General features: G+C 47.3%; 1 protein-coding gene across 10 annotated transcripts in view; it reads right to left on the bottom strand.

The window, feature by feature from the left end:
* Positions 1 to 18873, bottom strand: part of LPP (LIM domain containing preferred translocation partner in lipoma) — a 387571-nt gene that overhangs the window by 179620 nt on the left and 189078 nt on the right. For all 10 annotated transcript variants that reach the window (XM_080603962.1, XM_080603958.1, XM_080603966.1 and 7 more), the window contains one exon: positions 8480 to 8589. In XM_080603962.1, coding sequence (XP_080460088.1) covers positions 8480 to 8589 — 110 coding nt within the window. The remainder of the gene's footprint in view (positions 1 to 8479; positions 8590 to 18873) is intronic.

Raw genomic sequence — 18873 nt, 5'->3', positions numbered from 1 at the left:
AATTTACTGTATGTCTCTCAAAGCTGAGAATGGGAAAGCCTGGACTCTGCATCAGTACACATGCTTAGGGCAGATGATGGGTGCTGGCTCGGAGGGCAACCTGTTGCAGCCCACCAGCAGCCTCAGATAAGCATCAGCTGGGCAGACCCATCAGGGCTTATACACTGAGGAAGGTCCTCACCTTCAAGAAGTTGGCTGTCTCCTTTTCCAAACCATTAGGCCTGCATTTCCATTCCCTTCAAGGCTGTAAGATGTTTGCCTAGTACTTGATTTGGCTGAATAACCACAGGTTTTCTTTCTTTTTTAACAACAAAGTCCTGTTTGGATACCCTACCTTCTAGACTTTTCCTAAGAACCTCGGGAGAAGGAAAACTACCTGAATTACACAAAGTCGGAAAAATGCACAACCTGCACTGCCCAGAGACCACCATAAAACCTTGCAAAGAGTCTTCTCAGTATGCAGGTCCTTCCCAGACGAGCTCTGAGGTTTGTTCTGCTAATGCCCACATGCAGATACACGAATTAAAGTTTTTTGTTTGTTTGTTTTTATCACGAATTCATGCCTGAAAACAGATATGCATCAGAAATCATGATTTCTACAGTACACATTAGGCCACAGGAAAATATCTCCTAACTCTGTTTCTGCTTGGAGTCAATACAGCCATAGAAGCCAAATGGCATTTACCTCAGCACAGAAAACATCCTCTGTCTACATTTCCTTATGAGGGTCACCCAATTTTAGCACCTGCTGCATGCTGCTCCCAGCAGGCAGCCCTGCCATCAGCCATGGGAAGTGCTGACACCCAAACACCTGCACAAACCCCAGCAGTGACATCTTTTGGGAAAACACAGAGCCATATTGCATGAGCACGGTGAATTTGCAGAGCCCGGTATGGGGAGAGCAAGTCACGAGCGAGGGGAGTAACTGAGCTGAAGACAAAAGCTAGACCTGGGATGCGACAAGACATGAGGCTGTTCCCATGGCAAAACAGAGACGCGGAAACGATGAGATGGAGAGGGAAGGAGCAGTATGTCGGGGCTGCTGAACGAGAGGCGCCTGTGCAGCACCTCTGACAGAGTCCTCGCTCGCTTGCTTGAGCAACACTTGGAGCTGCTGCAGCCTTCCCAAACATTTCTACTTTACTTTTCACACAACTAAAAACAAAGCCCTAAAAACATTCTGTGATGCTTTCCAGATGCTCTTTCTTACCTGTTCTTTGTGCATTAGAGCTCACCAACATCCTGCATTTTCATCAGCAGATCATAACGGAAGAATACAATTGTGGGGAACGGTCCTCAAAGATAGAATTTAATGGCAGCAAACATGTAAAATCATGCCTGCTTTTCTGTTCTGGAATAAATTCTTCCAGCTCTGGCTGCAACATTTCTCACTGCTATTTCTACCACCTCTCAGCTTGCCCAGTCACTGTGCCACATGCTCCTCGCAGAGACAACACTTTCTGACAACAAAATCACCTGGCATGGCCACCAAAGCCTTGTTTTTCACCTGTGATAGGAACTAAAAAATGGACAGGAGCCTGCATTTGAGCCACTTCCCTTCTTGGTGACTAGATGCACTCGCATCATCTCCATATCCACGTCTTGCTACTGCCGGGCAAAATTTACACCTAAAATAGGATGAAGTTTGCCTTACACTTTGAGCTACTCCAGGGCTGCAAAACCGAATTTAGACAGACAAGAAGAATATGTGCATTTCCTTTCAAGTTGTTTGACCAAAGCTTACTTCACTGCCCCAAAATATTGTACTACTTACGGCATCAAAACCAAGGTGGGAATCTGACTTCTGCCTGCTGTGTCACGTCCCAGCCTACCACTATGACCAAGCTTCATGGAAAGACTTTGTCTTTTTAAACCACATCTTCCAACCCCAGCCAGCTTCATAGAAAAGGCAAAATAATTTGTATCCGCTGCAATTTTTAGAATTTCTTCTTGTTACTGACAGCTTGTTTGTCTTAGTCTTGCCGCTGCATTACAGTTCCCTAATGCAACACAGCCTACCCAGGATTTGACATGAGAGCAACCAATCCTGCAAAAGATCTTTCCTAGGACCTGCTAATCCAACAGAAAATGTGAATAGCACTCAGAAATGAGAAGAATGGAAATGTCTTCAGTACTGATCATGTTATCTCACTCTCTTCCATCACTTAGCTCATCGGCTACAATGGGAGAATTCCCACGTCTTCATTATCTATTTTCCCCGTGTTTAAATAATTCTACCTTGGATACAATGATGTTTTTGCTTCCTTTTGTCTGTCACAGCCCAGTACTAGCTCAGTCTGACAGGACCAAATTGTCTCCTTTTTCTCCACGCCTCTGGAATTACACACCCCATTCAAGCCCCTATTACCCATGGGAGGATAACCCAGGTCACAGATCAGCCTCCCTGCAGGTGTGGGCACTGGACCTGACTCTTGCCAGCAGGGTGACAGTTTCCCACAAAGAGACGTACCCTCATGAGCCAGGACGAGCCCACCAGGGCTTGTAGCCTCGGGCACAGCCCCGGGGGACCCACAGCCACACTGCTTGGACCACGTGCGTAACACCACCTCGAGTCTTAACCTGGGATGGTTTTAGCTTGGCGATCTCAGAACACGCCAATCAGCAGTCTCTCTGACCTTTCTGTTTCCTATTACAACCTTTTAGATGGGCCCATGCCCTTATTTACATGTGATCTGTATTAGCTGCTGCTTTCTTCTGCTCCCTCACCTCATTACCCGTCGCATGGCAGATTACCAAAAGCTGCTTCTGTTCCTTCTCTGAAAGCGTTTCACAGCCCCGTCACAACCCTCCTCCTCCCAGGGAACGCACGAGTGTGCACCAGCACAGGTCCTGGCACATCCTGCCTGCTCTGTTACTATATTAAACAATAACATAACAAATACATTAAATAACATAGTAATAACCATGATGAAAATAATGAGAACAGTTAACTGTTTGGATCCTTGCTTCCTTTGTAGTCCTTGCCGAGAGGTTTAGCTATTAAAGGCTGTATTGCATTATAGCATTGCCAAGATATTAATAGCCAGGCAGAGAGATGAATGGCAGGCTTACGCTGTACAATTAAAACTTTTCCAGTTCACCCTTTCAGTAAAATTTGTGGTTTATAATAAGCATCTTTGTCTATTCTGAAGAGAGTAAGGATTGGAAAGTTACATAGATGGGAACAGAGGTTCATTAAAGATTTAAAATAGAATGTGGTTTGGCATTGTAAAACAAACATGCGTATAAGATGGGTTACATCAAGAGCCGACTGAAAGACATGCTTAGTGTTCCTTTTCTCTTGTGATCCTGGATTTACTGGTCATGCTACCCACAGAAAGGATAAAAAAGCAGCAGGGATAAAATGTGCTTGCTTGTTCCCCAAGAACATGGAGGCCTGCTCTATATCCCTGCTCATTATGCATTGCTCATATATATATATACACGTATGTGTGTATATATATATATAGTGTGTCTGCGTGCATATATATATACGTGTAGGTATATGAGAAAAACATATGCAATTTCATATACTATGCATCGAAATATTCATCAACATAAAGACTGTGAATTACCGATTTTTCTTACCTTAGTGCCCAGAGACCTCTATAACAGAACAAACACACATCGACCTGTAGGGAGCCGGTGAGCATTTACACATGCAGAGAGCATACATGTTATTTGTTCAAGTCTAATTCAGAACACAGCCCGTTCCCGTTTCTCAAACACACAAGGACGGCAGAAGGAGGGAGACAGATCAAAAGCATTCCTGCAAAGCCAAGGTTTGAGTAAGAGGGTTAACATTACCAGGTAATTTATTTATACTGTTGGACACGGCTTCAATTTAGATAAAAGGCTGTTACTTATCACCCAGATTTTAATAAATCACATTAAGAGTCCCAGAAATCCGTAAAAGCGGGCTCTCAAACTGAAAGCCATACACACAGACCAAGGTTTTATTTACAGAGCCACCGGGAGCGACTGCTCCTCGCCTGAGCCCGGGGAGGCAGTCAGCTAGAGCTGCGCGGCGCTACGGATGCTCCTCGCCAGCGAGCACCTAAACCCAGGCCAATAATCCCGATGATTAACAAAATCTAGCACTAGAGGGAGGCTGAACACACTTTCTGCTCTCTTTGGCCTTTTCGGCTCCTCCAGCCATTCAAAGGAAGGCGATTTCAAGGCAGGCCAGCACGCCGGCAGAGCCCAGCCGCGGAGATGTGCTATTTAAGGCAGCACCCCCTGTTGGCAAAACCCGCGCCCTTCCTTCCCCAGTGGTTCCTCAACACACGCACCCAAAACCGACAAATACACAAATTCCTCCGTAGCGGGCGAGTCGGAGCCCAGGAAGAGGCAGAGGCAGCAGCAGCACTCGCCCAGGGGCCGGCAGGCAGCGAAATGCTGAGCCACAAGGACGGGGGCTGGCTGCTCGCACCCGGCACACGTTGCCACGAGCTCCCAAGACTGGCTCCTGGAGAAGAGCTCTCCTCTGAACAGCCTGGCGGAGGAAGGCGTGTATGCCTTCAGACCACGTTCTGTTATTTCTCCTCCCTAAACTCCCCCGGTGAAAGGAATTCCCCGTGTATCCCTACAGCTCATACAAGGGCAGGTGCCAGGCTGCTCTGCGACCCGAACGTGCTGAGAACTGGTGCCTTGGCTTCTGCTTTACGCTGCACCCCATGCAGGCAGCACATCTGATCGCTTCTTCACTCTAAACCCCATCCTCAAGCCCTTCTGCACGTCCCCTTTGCCACATCCCAAGTTCTTTCTGGTCTCAGCAGCGGATGGTGTTTATTCATTAAGTCGCCGTTTTCACAGCACCGAGGCGGCGCGATGCAGCCAACAATTGCTCTGGGATGCAGGAGATGTGGGCACTATTTTTAGCCTGCTGCTGGCCATCCTGGTGACCCAGGCAAATCACTTTCCCTGCTTCAGCTTCCTTATCAGAGAGAGACCGGTATTCCTTTTGTGAAGTGCTTTGCGGCCTGTCAATAAAACACGCTGATAACGGCCGGGGGCTGTTGGGAAAGAGGTGATCTCCCGGCTGAGCACCGTCCGTGCTACGGTAGCAGCTAGGGTCCCAAATTAAAATCAGATCCGGGCCGCAGACACAGCACCTGTGGGCAATTAGCAGCGATTTGGAGACGCGTGTTTTACCGAGGTGGCCCTTGGCGGGTCTGCAGCTCGGGGTCACAGCTGCTCGCAGCCGCCCAGCTCCTGCCCCGACAGCTCCCGTGGGCGCTGGAAAGCTGCAAGGCACCGTGTGAGCCTCTGCCGGACAGCCCCAGCCCTCTGCCACCCCAATTCCCCCGAGGAATCTGCAGGATGCCCCCTGCAGGGTCCGGCCTCCCTCGGGATCGGACGCAGCGTAGGGAACCAGCTTTACACATCACGCCGCACAGGTCTCATCCCAAGCAGCCTGGCCTGGCCAGGAAGGAACCAACGGCCGGTGCCGTCGGCAAGGGTCCTGCTGGGAGCAACGCCAGGCACTTGGAGAGGTTTTCTGTAAGGGTTGCTCACGTTTGCTTTCTTTCAGAATGCCTTTTTGTGACTAGAAGGCAAAAAGAAAAGAAAAAAAAAAAAGCTCCCTCCCTCCCAGATCTATCTATTTCCCTTTGACAAACAGTGATTTCATTTTTCTTCCCGTCCAGGATTTTTTTTTCTCCTTTTTTTTTTTTTTCTTCTAAACTGAGCACAAGCCAACGTGGCAAAAAGCTCTTTGCTTATGTCCTTATTTGTCAAACACGCCATCGCCGCGCCCTCACCACCATTCTGGGAACAAGCCCTTGCCTCCGCTGCCTGACTTCAGCCGAAGGGGAACTTCCCAACACAACTGGCCCCCAGCTCCAACACACTGCTTTTTTAAAATAAACATTTCCTTTTCTTTTATTATTTTCTTTTTTTTTTTTCCAAAGCATTACAGTTAATAAGAAAAGAGTCAAAATTTCCTTCCCCTTTTCTCCTGCCCTGCTGTGAATCTGAACGTGATCTAGATGAGAAAACAGAAATTACAAGAAAATGCCAGATCTATTGCGAAGTTATTTCATGGCCCACTCCTCCTTTGATTTCAGCCAGTGTAGGCATCTAGAGGGAAGTTAGCTACTAAAGTACCTTTTTGGATCTGATCCTAAGTGGTCAGCTCCACTGTCCAAACAGAGATCCAGAGATAAATAGGCCTATGAAAACCGGGCATTATTATTTTAACTGCTACTCCATAAACTCCAACTTAAACTGTAATAATCTGTGCAGCTTGTAGCTGTCTGCTAACGGTAATGCATGAAATGATAATAAACTAAACATATATCTATCTGCTGCTGCCCTCATCAACTTAACACCTAGTATAAAAAACTTTACCTGGAGCCACAGTGCACATTTTTCACGAGCTGTCAGCGGCACGAAACCCTCTGCCATACAGAGAGAATTTCTGCTGCAAAGAGCCTGCTTTGCTGGAGATCAGTTTCCAGCAGTGGAGCAGACCTGGAGGGCTTGCAGCGAGCCCCAGGAGCAGATCCTCAGACCTGCCCCACACTCAGCAATGGGATCGTCTGCTCCGGTGTATGCATTTAATGGAGGGGGCGCAGAACTGAAGTGGCCCGGTATCAGAGAGCAGACCCAGGTTTAGCTTGCAACACGAGATCCTGCAAGATCCTAATTTTCCACTGGCTTAGGCCTGTTCCCAATATATATAATTGAGGATGGAGGGAAAAGGAAAGGGGAAAAGGAGATGAGAGCAGACCGAAGGCAGGGGTCTGTGTCTGCTGGGTACACCTGGCCGTGGTGACACACAGGACTGCAGGGATGCAGCCCCAAGGCTTGCTTTTCTCCCACTAGGCTGTCATCGGAGGAATCCTGATCCAACCAGATCCCTGCCAAAACCGAGGCTGTTAACGCTGCCCCAGCCCTGGCTTTCCAAAGGCAGAGGGAAAGGGTGTGACAAATAACAATTTCATGAGCTCAGCGGGGAAGAGCCAGTCCGTTTGGTGGTTGTACCAACAGGCGGGTTTCAGTGAGAGCCCCGTGCCGCTGTGGCACGTCTTCGGACAGTCGGAGGATTGAGGCGCGAGGATCACAAGACACAAACCCCTTCCAAAACATGCTGCAAGGTTTCCTCCTTGCAAAAGCCCTTCCCAGGCCATGGCTGAATCTGGAGAAGCACAGAGGCACCACCACAGCCTCTTCCCATTGCACGGGGAGCCAAGCTCTGCCCCGCGGCAGGCGCCTGCTGCGCTGCTGCTTCCCAGCACCCCGGCTCCCAGGAGGACCACGCTTCTTGGAGAGATAAGAGGCAGAACAACACTTGCTGGGGAATTACTTCATTCCCCCAAGGCTGGGAAAAGCCATGCTCCTCACTTGGCTGATGTCTCCGATGGCTGCAGCCTTTCCTGGCAGTGGGAAACATAATTGTCATTAACCCCTTCGCTCTCCAAGGATGCTGAAACCATCACGGGAACATGCTTAGACTTTGCGATAGCCTCCCAACATCTTGCTACAGGCAAGAGATCACAAGAAGCCCATGAGGGAGGGAAACATTTTCTTTTTACGAAGGCACAAGGTGGATGAATTGACTCCGGAGTTTGTGGCGGGGTGAGTGAGGAACGAAGTCAGACCTCTTGAATCCTGTTTAATGCCTGCCCACTGGGCTGCTCCCAGGCTCCATCGAGGGACACAGCACTGCCACCACCTTCCTGGGCCATCAAGGGCAGCCCCATGCCACGGACACCTGGTTACACAACTCTGACCAGTCTCAAACCCAGATCACGCTGGCTTTGCCCTCACCACTGCTCCAAGAAGGCTCTTTCAGACCTTTGCAGCCCTGGTGCTTAGAAACTTGCTAAGCACCAGCACGGAGGTACTCCGGGCAAGCTCAGCGCCTTCTGTTCCTGCCTGACCTAGCACAGCAGTACCCGGCACTCTGGTGGGACGGCGATGTCTGCACAAAGCTGGTCATACCTCCCGATCACACGGGACATGCCGCTGCCTCATGCAGCTTAGAAGTTGTGCTTTCATCCAGATGGCAAATCTGGAGGATCCAACCTAGCAAAAATGAGGTGGAAAGGGTCCCAGTGACATCACTGGAGCCCAGGCCAGGGCTTATTTGCTTCATTTAATTTTAGGCATCTAAACAAAGCACTTTTAGGATCAGATTACTGCCCTAAGGTCTCTCCACAGTCAGTGGAAGGAGGTGGCCCTTCCAGAAAACAATTCATTCTGGGAAGGTTTCGCTCCCATCCACTATCACAAGGACGTAACGCAATTAGTTTTCTAATTCAAGCCGGATGGGAAAAATCCTTTAATAGCCCAGCAAGTTTTGAATGGAAATATTCCCTGCTTGGGAAATGGAGCTTGCTAATGCTGACTTGGTTGTTCCTGACACGTGATCGCAAACCCTAGCACTTTGCCACCTTGTTTTATTAGCATCCACTTATTTCCACAGCCCCTTTGGATCAGTTCTGCACTCACAATACAATTCTTGTCTTCTTACCTGCACGTTGAAAGTAACATCATCCAGAGGGGGCGGTGGGGGAAAGGCACCTTGTGATGTGATATTCCCGAGGTCATCGACAGGAGGTGGGGGTGGAGGAAGGAAGTCTCCTAGGAGAGAGAATCAAGAGAACTTAGACTCATCGCAGAGCACCAGCATTTTCCTGAACATTTCAGAACGTCTCTCTGCTGCCCAGAGAGAAAGCAGGTAGGTAGACAGAGATGGGGGGGGGGTGGACTGAGTATCTGGAGACTGGCTCCTGGGATGACTCGTGTGATACTCAGCTCTGCCACTGCTTTTATGGCAGTCAGCACACCATTTAACCATTAAATACTCACCTGCATCCCTTGCTGCCCCAGGAGATGGCTGTGACAGCTCAGGGACACTTGCAGATTGCTTAGAGGTCCTCGGAACCCGCAGCAGCCTGAAGGCAGCAGCACCCAGACCAAAACTCACATCTCCTTTACCTGTGCCACAGGGGGCTGCAGAACTTGCACTACCGAACGCCCCACATTCAGCCTTGCGACAGATCCCAAACAATTCACTCCCCTCCTGCGGCTCTTTTTGGTCATTCTAAAGACTGCATCAGGTGCTGACTGCAAGTCAGGACTGCCTGCCTGCTGGGGAGGACACTCGGAGGGCTGGGGCTGGAGCCCCAAATCTTTGCCATGCTCTTTGCGTTTCCCTTTCCTACAGGGACCTCATGGCTTCACATAAGGAGCTGCTGGGAAAACCAGAGGCTCTCCTCAGTGACAACGGCCAAGGAAACAATGGGCCGGTTGCAAACCCAGAAGCATCCACCTCCTTCAGCTCCGAGGAGGCTTTGTATGTGGGGCTGATGTATAGATTATCTCCACTTCAAATTTGCTTTGTCTTAAAGTTCTGACAACGTAGATGTAAATATGAATACAAAGCAGCACACTGGCTGCAAAGCCATCCAGCTTTGCACAGAGATGGGAGACCTCTCCTAAAGAACATCAGAGAAGGTGGGAGAACGAAGGAGAAAACATGGGCAGAGCAGCGCAGGCAGCAGGACACCGGGCTCTGAAAGCACCTCCTAAAGATGGAAAAAAAAGGAGCTTGCCATTAGCACTGGATTTGGCTCCTGGGGAGGCAGCTACCTGTAATTTGGACCACTTTGGTATATTTTTATTTCCTCTCATAAAGCTTTATGCTGCAAGCAGAGCTGTTTACTGTTGGTTCTCCTCTGTGCATCTGTGATGGAAGTTTAAGATAAGTGAATAAAGTGTTGTATTTCACATATCTCTGAGCTGTGGCTTTTGGAGAGTTTTAACCCTTTCTGTGAGGAAACACAATCTCTCTCCTCGACCCAGCATCGCAGCAGCTCCCAGCTACTGGTCCCCCAGCACCATCCCCAGTGACCAAACCGCTCACAGAGGTGCTGAACCAAACCCCAGTGACCTGCAGTCCCCGGGGCTCCCCACGCCGAGGCTGGAAGCCCAGGGCTGAGCCACCGCAGGGCACAGGCACCAGCGGGGCACTTCAGCCTGCACGGCACCTTCAAGCCATTTGGCACGGGAAGCAAGCTGGGCCTGCAGCCCCAGAAAGGTTTCCTGTTCTACTGCAAATCTGCTAAAGCCACGAGCTCTCTAAATGGCACAAACTCCCCCTAGAACTTTTAAGGATCTTATTTCCCAGGAAAGTAATTTCTTCCCAGTTTCCCCAAAGTGAGCATGGCTAGAACTCAAAAAAACAACCAACAAAACAAACAAACAAAAAACCCCACTTCTGAATCCCTAAGAAAGTATTGTACTAAATACAGATGCTCCGAGACAGCTTGAAAACAACACACTGAAAACTAATTTAAAACAAACATGTTGCTCCAATACACAAAATCCTATGAAACCTACTGGCTCGTTGTATGGCAGAGTTCAAGACTGATTTAAAAAAAATACACGCACAATAACATCTGCAGTATCTCCTCTTTGCTCCATAATTAATCCAACCTTTTATTTCAAATCATATGAAATTCAATATGGAGTAGAAACAAAGGAAATATTTTGAAACAAACATCTTAAGTGTTTCATTCTAGAAGTGCTGGGATGTCTGAGTGCTATGTAAACTTTTGTCCTTTGCTTTGAAAGTGAACCTTCAACCAACCAATGTGGTTTTGCAAACAAATGCAACTCCAGCGGACGCACGCTTCCCCGAGAATACACTTGAGATGCTGTTGCTCCAGTTAGCCCCAGCTCCAAAGACTCACCTCCCTGCCAAGCCAAGCTGCTTTTATTACAACCCTTCAATACACCTAAGCGGAACCCAGGGGGAGAACGGGGCGAAGGGGATGACAGGGGAAGGGCCGGGGTTTGTGCATAAGCAGAAGGCTGAGGGGGAAAATAACAATCGCTGTAACAAGTTCAAAACAAATACCAGTTTGCCACTTCGGAAGAGCCATTGCTCCCCAAAGAAAAAAACATTGGCAAGATGTTTCAGAAAAGGAGCGAAAGGACAGAAACAATGAGAAAAGCTCTTTTCAAGAGTATGGAAGAAAACGCTTCTCTCTGGAGCAGGAGGCAGCTGCTGTACCGCGCCCCAGCCCAGCTCCGCTGCCTCTCTCCTCCGCGGCTGATAAGCTGCTGGCGACTGGGAAGGTTTTAGACTGGGAAGCAGAAAGCAGATGTGTGATGAACTGGGGGGACCTTGCAGATGTTTGGCCTTTTCCTGGTGCTCTGTGAACAGATGGACTTTCCTCCTTCACAGCTTTAGTTATTTATCCTGCCACTGCACTTTCCTCTTTCCCACACACGGCCGTAGGACCCCATCCTCCTCCCAGCGAGCTCACGGGAGCAAATCCTCCCAAGCGCAGGAGGCAAAGCTGTTCCTCTATTGTTATTGGCATTGCTGTTCGTCTCCCTCAGGCACAGAGGGAAACACGCAAAGACGGTCAAATCTGGGTCCTGAACAGCGCGCGGTTTTATATGACATGTGGAAGGAACAGGTCTTCGTTTGGGGGAGAAAAGGAGGAAAAAAGCTGAGTACAAGTACAAGCTGAGAAAAAAAAACAACACACAAAAACATCCTGTTTCATGCTCCAAGCACCCTTCTCACTCGCAGGCAAACCTTCAAATTCCTAAGTGCACGGAAGTTTTTTGCAGGATCAGACTCATCTGCCTCAAGCCTTTGTTTTCAGGGAGATGCATCTGCCAGTCAGCAAATGAATTGCAGCACAGTAATTGCCTCCCCCACTGACTGACACAGTTGTTTAGACATCAAGATTTGCAGCTTTGAAACTTCTAGACACGAAGATGATCTCACACGTTCAGTAAGAAGAGACTGTTTGGGGGAAAACCCTCGGAAACACACAAAAGCAAAACATCATATTTTTCCCTGAAACAATAACTTAATGAAACCTATCAAGCAACAAAACAGGATTCACACTGGTATTCCCAGATCTCTGGCTGACATCTGAAGACGATATGCCCAGATGTTTTTCATTTTTCTTCCTCCAAACAAAAATAACCCTTTATCGTCATTTCTGACTCTGAGGCTGGTTCAGAATTGGTTTGAATCACCTGAAAAACCAAGCTCTCCCCTGGCCTCGGAGAGCAGAGCACAAACAGAGATGGAGCAAACCCCCACTGACGTGTTTCTCTTCTGCTCCCAACAGCTGAGCAGATACAGTCATCTTCCATTCCCTGGTCAAGTAGTTAGCTTCTACTGCAGAAAGCCAAAGTTAGAAATCTGGGGGTGATCTATGGTGAAACAACTAAGATTTACACTTAGAACCTAATCCATCTGGGCTAAAATCCCTTTGATTAAACTTACCACAAATGTTTCTCCACACCCATAGACCTGTATCTCACAACAGCCACTGGAAAACCCTGCAGAATCCTGCAGCGTTGCCAAGTGGTCTGGAAATTTTCATATTGCAAAAGCAACACTGCACAATTTTTATAGAAAACTTCAGCTCGATATGGCATGGTGACTCGTAGGTGTCACCAAGCCATACGTTTACATGCTACATTTTCCTGTAACATCTGCATTTCACATCCATCACTGGACAAGGAAAACACACGATAAAATCATGCTTAGTGCTGGCACATCTTTGGTCATACTCATGTCCCAGGTGGTTATCGACACCATGTTGGTACAGGGGAACAGTCACACCATTACACACCAGCTACACAACCCACTTAAATACACCACATTCACCTGCCATGAATCAAATAAAGCCAATCCAAAGCACTGCTCAAACTACCATTTTCTTACCAATTACTAATTCTACCATTTGAACTACTTTTGTTAATCAGCTACTGTATTAATAAGCAGGGGGAGAAAAAAAAAACACAACACTGGCTAATTTTATTCTTAGCATTTAAAAAAGGAATACTGAATCTGTCAGGTAGTTGCACTAAAAATTTACTTCACCACCTGCTAGCTGAAATATTGCTTTTATGGATTTATATTGTATTAAAAGGTCACTGGCTGTTTAAGTCTTAAACAGTTTTAATCATTCTAAAAGTCTCTTAACAGTAAGAAAAGGAAGCTCAGAACAAACAGCAGCAGGGATTCTAATTAAAAGGGCCAATTCATCTAATTTTATTTGGGGTTAATTATTCAGGATTCACTCTCTGATGTGTAAGGAATAGCAATTAGTAATTTTAGTGATTTGAGGAACATTGGAGGTGTAATCAGTTAAAATGAGTGAGTGTTTACAACACAAGATGTTGAATTAGTTTCTCCCAGCTGGAGAACAGGAACATTAGTCCCCTACAGTTCAGGACTATGAATCGCAGTCCTGCTTAAAATATTCCCTTCAAATAAAAAACACACGCCAACGATCATTTGGTAATTCTGTTTACTACACGGCAAGTCAACAGGCAACGTGTACCATGGCAGCCTGTGTTCCTCACGCCAACCTCCATCCCATCGTCCAACTGCCCAGGCCCCTGGGATCTGACAGAAAAAATTCCCCAGCATTTCTCCCACCTGCACAACTTCAGCCAGGCTATCAGCCTCCTGTCACGCAGCCTTCTACTACAGCTCGCTGAGGTAATGAAAAGAAGCAGCCTGTGAAACTTTCAAATGTTAATTAACTTCTGTGTTTAAATATACAGAGGAAAAATGACCGTGCGATTAACTTAAAACCTCCAGGTACAATTCCTCCTACAAGCGCAAATCCAAAATAGCTCCGCTGGAATCGCCCTGGCCTTCTTCCAGCGTTACTAGAGCAAGGAGAAGTCGCTACAGCTCGCAGGAGCAGCAGATGAGGCTCTGCTGGGGACAGGGGAGCTGCATGGGCGAGTGCCAGCGGGGAGATCCAAATCTGGCTGCTTTGAGGTTCGGGTCTGAGCGGAGATGGCAGCTCGAAAGCTGCTTTTCCCACCTTGCAAGAAGTAACTGGGGTTTATCGGCATGTAGCACAACCACATAGCCACTGGGACTGGAGCTGGACCCCTAACCTGAACGGTTTCAGCTTGGCTTCATCGCTAAGAGGAGCAGAGCTGGCACACCAGAGCAAGTCTCCTTCAAATGATTCAGCTTTTATCAAGCAACTCGATTTAGCACAAACAGCTGCTATTTTTGGTGTTGTGTACACAGATCTTTCATCCCAGCTCTGGTCACCGGTGGGGAAAATCCCCCTCCAACTTTGGTTCACGTTAGAACTCATTGAACTCCCTCTCAAACACCCGCAAAGGCAGTAATTAGCACATGGATAGGAAACGAGGGCTCAGTTCCCCAAATTATGCAAAATCTCAGCTGCTTCACCGCACTGGATGCCCCTCATCGTGAAAACAACACTTGTGTGATGAGGCTGCGTTTTCAGTCGGCGTGTGGCTGCAGACACCGAGGCGTGCCATCTTTTCCAGCCACGCAGTCGATGTTCCTGCAGCCTCGGTGCTCCAAGTATATGGGTGTACGGGGAGGCAGGTGAAAGCGAAGGCTTCTTTGTGTCCCCCGTGCACATCAGCCCAACATCCTACACGCCGTACGCTTACAAAACACACCACCAAGTACAAAGACATCTACGCAAGGCTGCGTTATGATTCTTCAAGTCATTTTTCCATGTGACTACGGGGACAAAACATACCAGCTAATGTCCCACGCCGAGCTCTCTGCGGTGGAGATAAGATATTTTGCTCACCTCGACAACACGTTCTCTGAACGCCATGCAAATGAAGCAGTTCTGCTCCCACTCGTGCCATTACACCTAACGGGTATCTCTGCGACACTGGTATCTGCACGGAGATGAGGTCAGCTAGTATCAGAGCTCAGCTCTCAGGCAAACAAACCCGTCCTTTACTAAAGCTTACTGAGGCACTGCAAGAAACAGCCCGTGGCACTGTAAAATGTTAATTAAAATCTGCGTTAAAACAGAGGGAGGAAGAAGAGCGGTAGGATTAACCGAGAAGCTCCAAGCACCACTCTTTACCGCAGACTTCTTTCAGGACTTAGGGCATGTCCCTTAGCCCCGCTGTGCCTCAGTCCATGGGCACACAAAGCCGTCCTTTTCCCGTCCTTACAAACACACTCAGCGGAGGGAAGTCTGTCCTGCTTGGTCACTACTATGACAAGATCCCACTTGGAGTTGCAGCTGCTCAGGTCCAATGAACGTGGACAAAAATAGTTCCGAATGATTTTAAAAATGACAGAAAACAGCCTGCTCAGATGGAAAGATTTCAACACAAACAACTGGAAATAGGCTGGAAATCAGGGCATCTAAGGCAGAAGAGCAAACCCTATCCTCAGAGGGGACACGCGCTGCATTCCTGCACACCATCCCGCTCGGGATGGAGCAAAAGGTCCACGAAGCAACTCAGCAAGGGAAGCACTGCCTTACTCAGAACAAAACCAAAACGGGTTATCTATTTGTTTATTAGATTATGGTGTTAAACTCGTTTGTTCACTGCTAAGAGTGCCTGACAGGAGTTGACATAGGCATTAATTTACAAAGGAGGCTGTTGTGAAGGAGTTGAAAAAATGAGTTATATCACTGGGTACGACCTCCTTCTCTCTGGCTGCGGCTGCGTGGCCCGATCAAAACAAATTTCGTTTTTCGGCACAAAGTGCCACGGGTCAGCTTTCTCCCCTGAGCAGGCAGCTGGGGAAGCTGGGGACAGCATCCTTCAGAGGCATCCTTTCTTATCACCAGTCAAACTCTCTCTGTGCCTGGTGATGAAATACAAGACACTGCGCAGATCAGGAAAGCTACCTCCCAGAGCTCTTTATTGCCAAGGGACTTCCTCAAGTTTCGGAAGCTGCAGCCAACAGTTTTTAAGCAATCTTGGACTTATCTTTGCTTCTAATTGCTTTTTGCTTGTTTGTTTGTTTTCCCGCTTTAGGGGTGAAATGAAATCTGAATAGTCAGAGGACACCCTACGTGTTGCAGCCTTGGAGCCAGCAGTGGCCCTTGCTGCAGAACATCTGGAGGCACTGGATCCATCCTGCTCACCCAGCACGCAAAAGAGAGAGCCAAAAGAAAATAAACAAAACCTGCTGCTGCTAGAGCACTTCCTTGGGTGCTGGGGTCAAACTGCCTGCGAGGCATCCTCTTCACATAGTCTGCTGCCACTGGCTTGATAGAGTGGAACAAAATACCAAGTGGGAAATGCATGGACAGCTCTCACAGACGAACAGAAGAAGAGAACACAAGCTGATTCTCAAACTGGCTCCCTCAGTTCCTTCCCTCCTCCCTCCCACCCCTCCCTATGTAACTCTCATAAACATCCACACTTGGAAAGACTAAAGCAGAACTCATGTCTTTATCAGATATGTCTTAGATCAGTTCACTGTTTTCAGCAATACAAACAGCACTGGCTTTCTTCCTTCTGCTGCAATTAGTCAATGCTACTGGGGAGCAGAAAAAGGTTGCTAGATTTTCTTCATGATATAAAATGAATTTGCTTCTTATTCACCAGTGTAACAGTTGAATAATAAATTACATCCATAATCCTTGAAGATTATTCAAGATAAAATGAAACGCTAGATAAACAGAAATCATTTCTATTTTCCTCTTTCAAAGTAAGTAACTAATGCTCCAAATCTCCATATATAAATACAAACTTATATTTATATATAAATACATATAAATGTACATAAGTATATGTTTACACACAGTGGTGTTTTTTTCTCATGGATGGAGTTTGGTTCTTTTTGCCAGTTCCTGCTGGAAATGCCACACATGATCTGGCTAGATCACGGAAGAGAAATGGGATTATGACCAAATGCAAAAAATAAAGGAGGTATCGGGAGATGCTTTACACCCTCTCTGCAGTAGTTTTGGATAGCATGGAAAGCAGAGGAGAAAATATGATGTAGGCTCTCTTCTTTGAGATCAATTTTACCCTAAAGCACTGATCCACAATGTTTCTCTACTAATGATCACTATCCAGCACCCCAAAGTTATTATACACACATGTGCAGTTACCACCGTATTTTAAACAGAAATGCTTTAAAATTTACACTTTCTTGCGTAATTCAGCAAAGTAACTGAGCTTCACTTATAGTGGCCTCCTGGCAGCTCCTGGACCTCTCTAGTTCAGTAGCAAACTGCTAAACTGACTTTCTAAATAAATAACTACATTTCTGTTCTCTATATCCCACAAAATCCTCTACCAAGTATCCCCTTGCCCCATCCTTCTCCTTGCTGGTCAGTGCCAGCACTATGGTAGGTAAAAGAAGAGCAGGCAGAGCAATTGCACGCCTCTGTGCCACTTGCCGTCAGGAGGATCCTAAAACGTGCAAGGGAGGACTTGCTCAGTGTAGAAAATGGATGTAAGAGAACTCAGCCCTGGTGGGCATTTCTGAAAGCTGCAAAAAAGCAGAGGTCAATGCCAGAGGCACAGAAATGGCACGTTAGAGGCACATCACCAGGATGACAATGATATTTGCACTCATGACACTGCTAAAACCCATTAAACTAAATTTCTCTCCCTAAACTGACCCAAGCATGCTGCCTAATCTGCAAACAAAAGCAGGCCATAAATGCCAGCACTGTAGTTCCTGTGCTGGTTTGGGGGAAAACACGTCTCTCATCTTGCATTCCCTACACCCATGACCACGATATTGCAGTTATTCAAACTTCTGACCGTTCTGAGAAAGCAGTCACTCACACAGCCAGCTTTGCTGTGACCCAGCTCAGCATTAGGTGCCTCCCTTCCAGAGAACAAGTCCCAGGGTCTGGCACCAGCCCAGGGGAACGGCAGGAACTGCGAAGGGGCCCTCGCAGTAAAACACACCACACCAAAAGCTGGGTCAATTATTTAGTGTAGAGAAACCTGGGTGAGATCATTTTCAGATTGAGTTAAAACTTTTATCTTTAACCAAGGCTACAGAAAATGAATTACTGAAATACTTGTGGATATTGTTAAAAGGAAAAATGTGGAAGAAAATTAAAATCTTCTGCAAAGATTGTGGTTTTCTTTGAAATGCCAGAGATTTTTATTCTTGTAGAAAAATGTTGTGGAAAAAAATGATAACAAACTGTAGTAGCATACTGCTACAGCTTCAAGGCTGGACTTCTGAAATCTTCACTCTGAGGTTTGGTTTTCCTTCGGAGCTGCTACTTGGGCAATTTTGGGCAAAGAATTATGTTAAATTGAGTGGAGAATCTCTCTTGATTTTCTTCCACCCTAACTTCTTTCCCAGCCTTGCGGCAGGAAAGCACAAATCCATTCTTTTCAGCTGATGATTGATCTTCCATCTAAATCCCCACTTCAATATTAATAACCTCTCAGAAAACAATTAAAATAGATATATTGTTTTAGTGTGTGCTCACGGAACAACTGAAGAGGATAAATCTTCTAGGAGCACAAAACCCTCCTTTTATCATACTTTGAGACCTCTGATGCCTGCAGTGACATACACGTTATTCACTGTAACGTGCCCATCTCCCTGTGCTACCTGAAGAGCTTGCCTGGAGCAGTGAATGGGAAGGAGAGAGAGTGCTTAGCAGCACAGGGGGGAGTGGATGGGCCATCTCACCCTCAAACACAAAGCTCTGCATCAGGGACACTCTCCAAGGGTGGACCTTTTCTTCCGTCAGACAGAAGATGCTGCAGGAGGGAGAACATCTTCCAGTTCCACATCACCTGGAAGCCACGGAGAGCCCAAGCAGGGGCTTTGTTTGGGAATTATGTTAATGGATAGAGATGCACGATATGCTGGGATTGTATGATGAACAGTGGAACCTATGTAATTCATAGCTGTTTATGAGCACGGACTCCCTGAGCTCTGAGAACTTTGCAGTCAATGTCTCTTGTCTCCATGATCCACAACAAAGAGAAAAGCACCTCCTGGGCCTGCTGTTCTGGACTGCCTTATTTCGGCACTGCTCAAGGTTAGGGCTCTCTGTAGCAGACTGGTTGCACCTACACTACCCAGCCTTTGGTCTAGACTCCCCCCATCCTCTGTGGTGCCTGGAGCTGAGGGCT

This window comes from Anser brachyrhynchus (genome assembly GCF_964034855.1).
Source record: "Anser brachyrhynchus genome assembly, chromosome: 9".
NCBI lineage: Eukaryota > Metazoa > Chordata > Aves > Anseriformes > Anatidae > Anser > Anser brachyrhynchus.
Note: the sequence above shows the minus strand (reverse complement) of the source record. Positions and strands in the feature narration are given on the sequence as shown.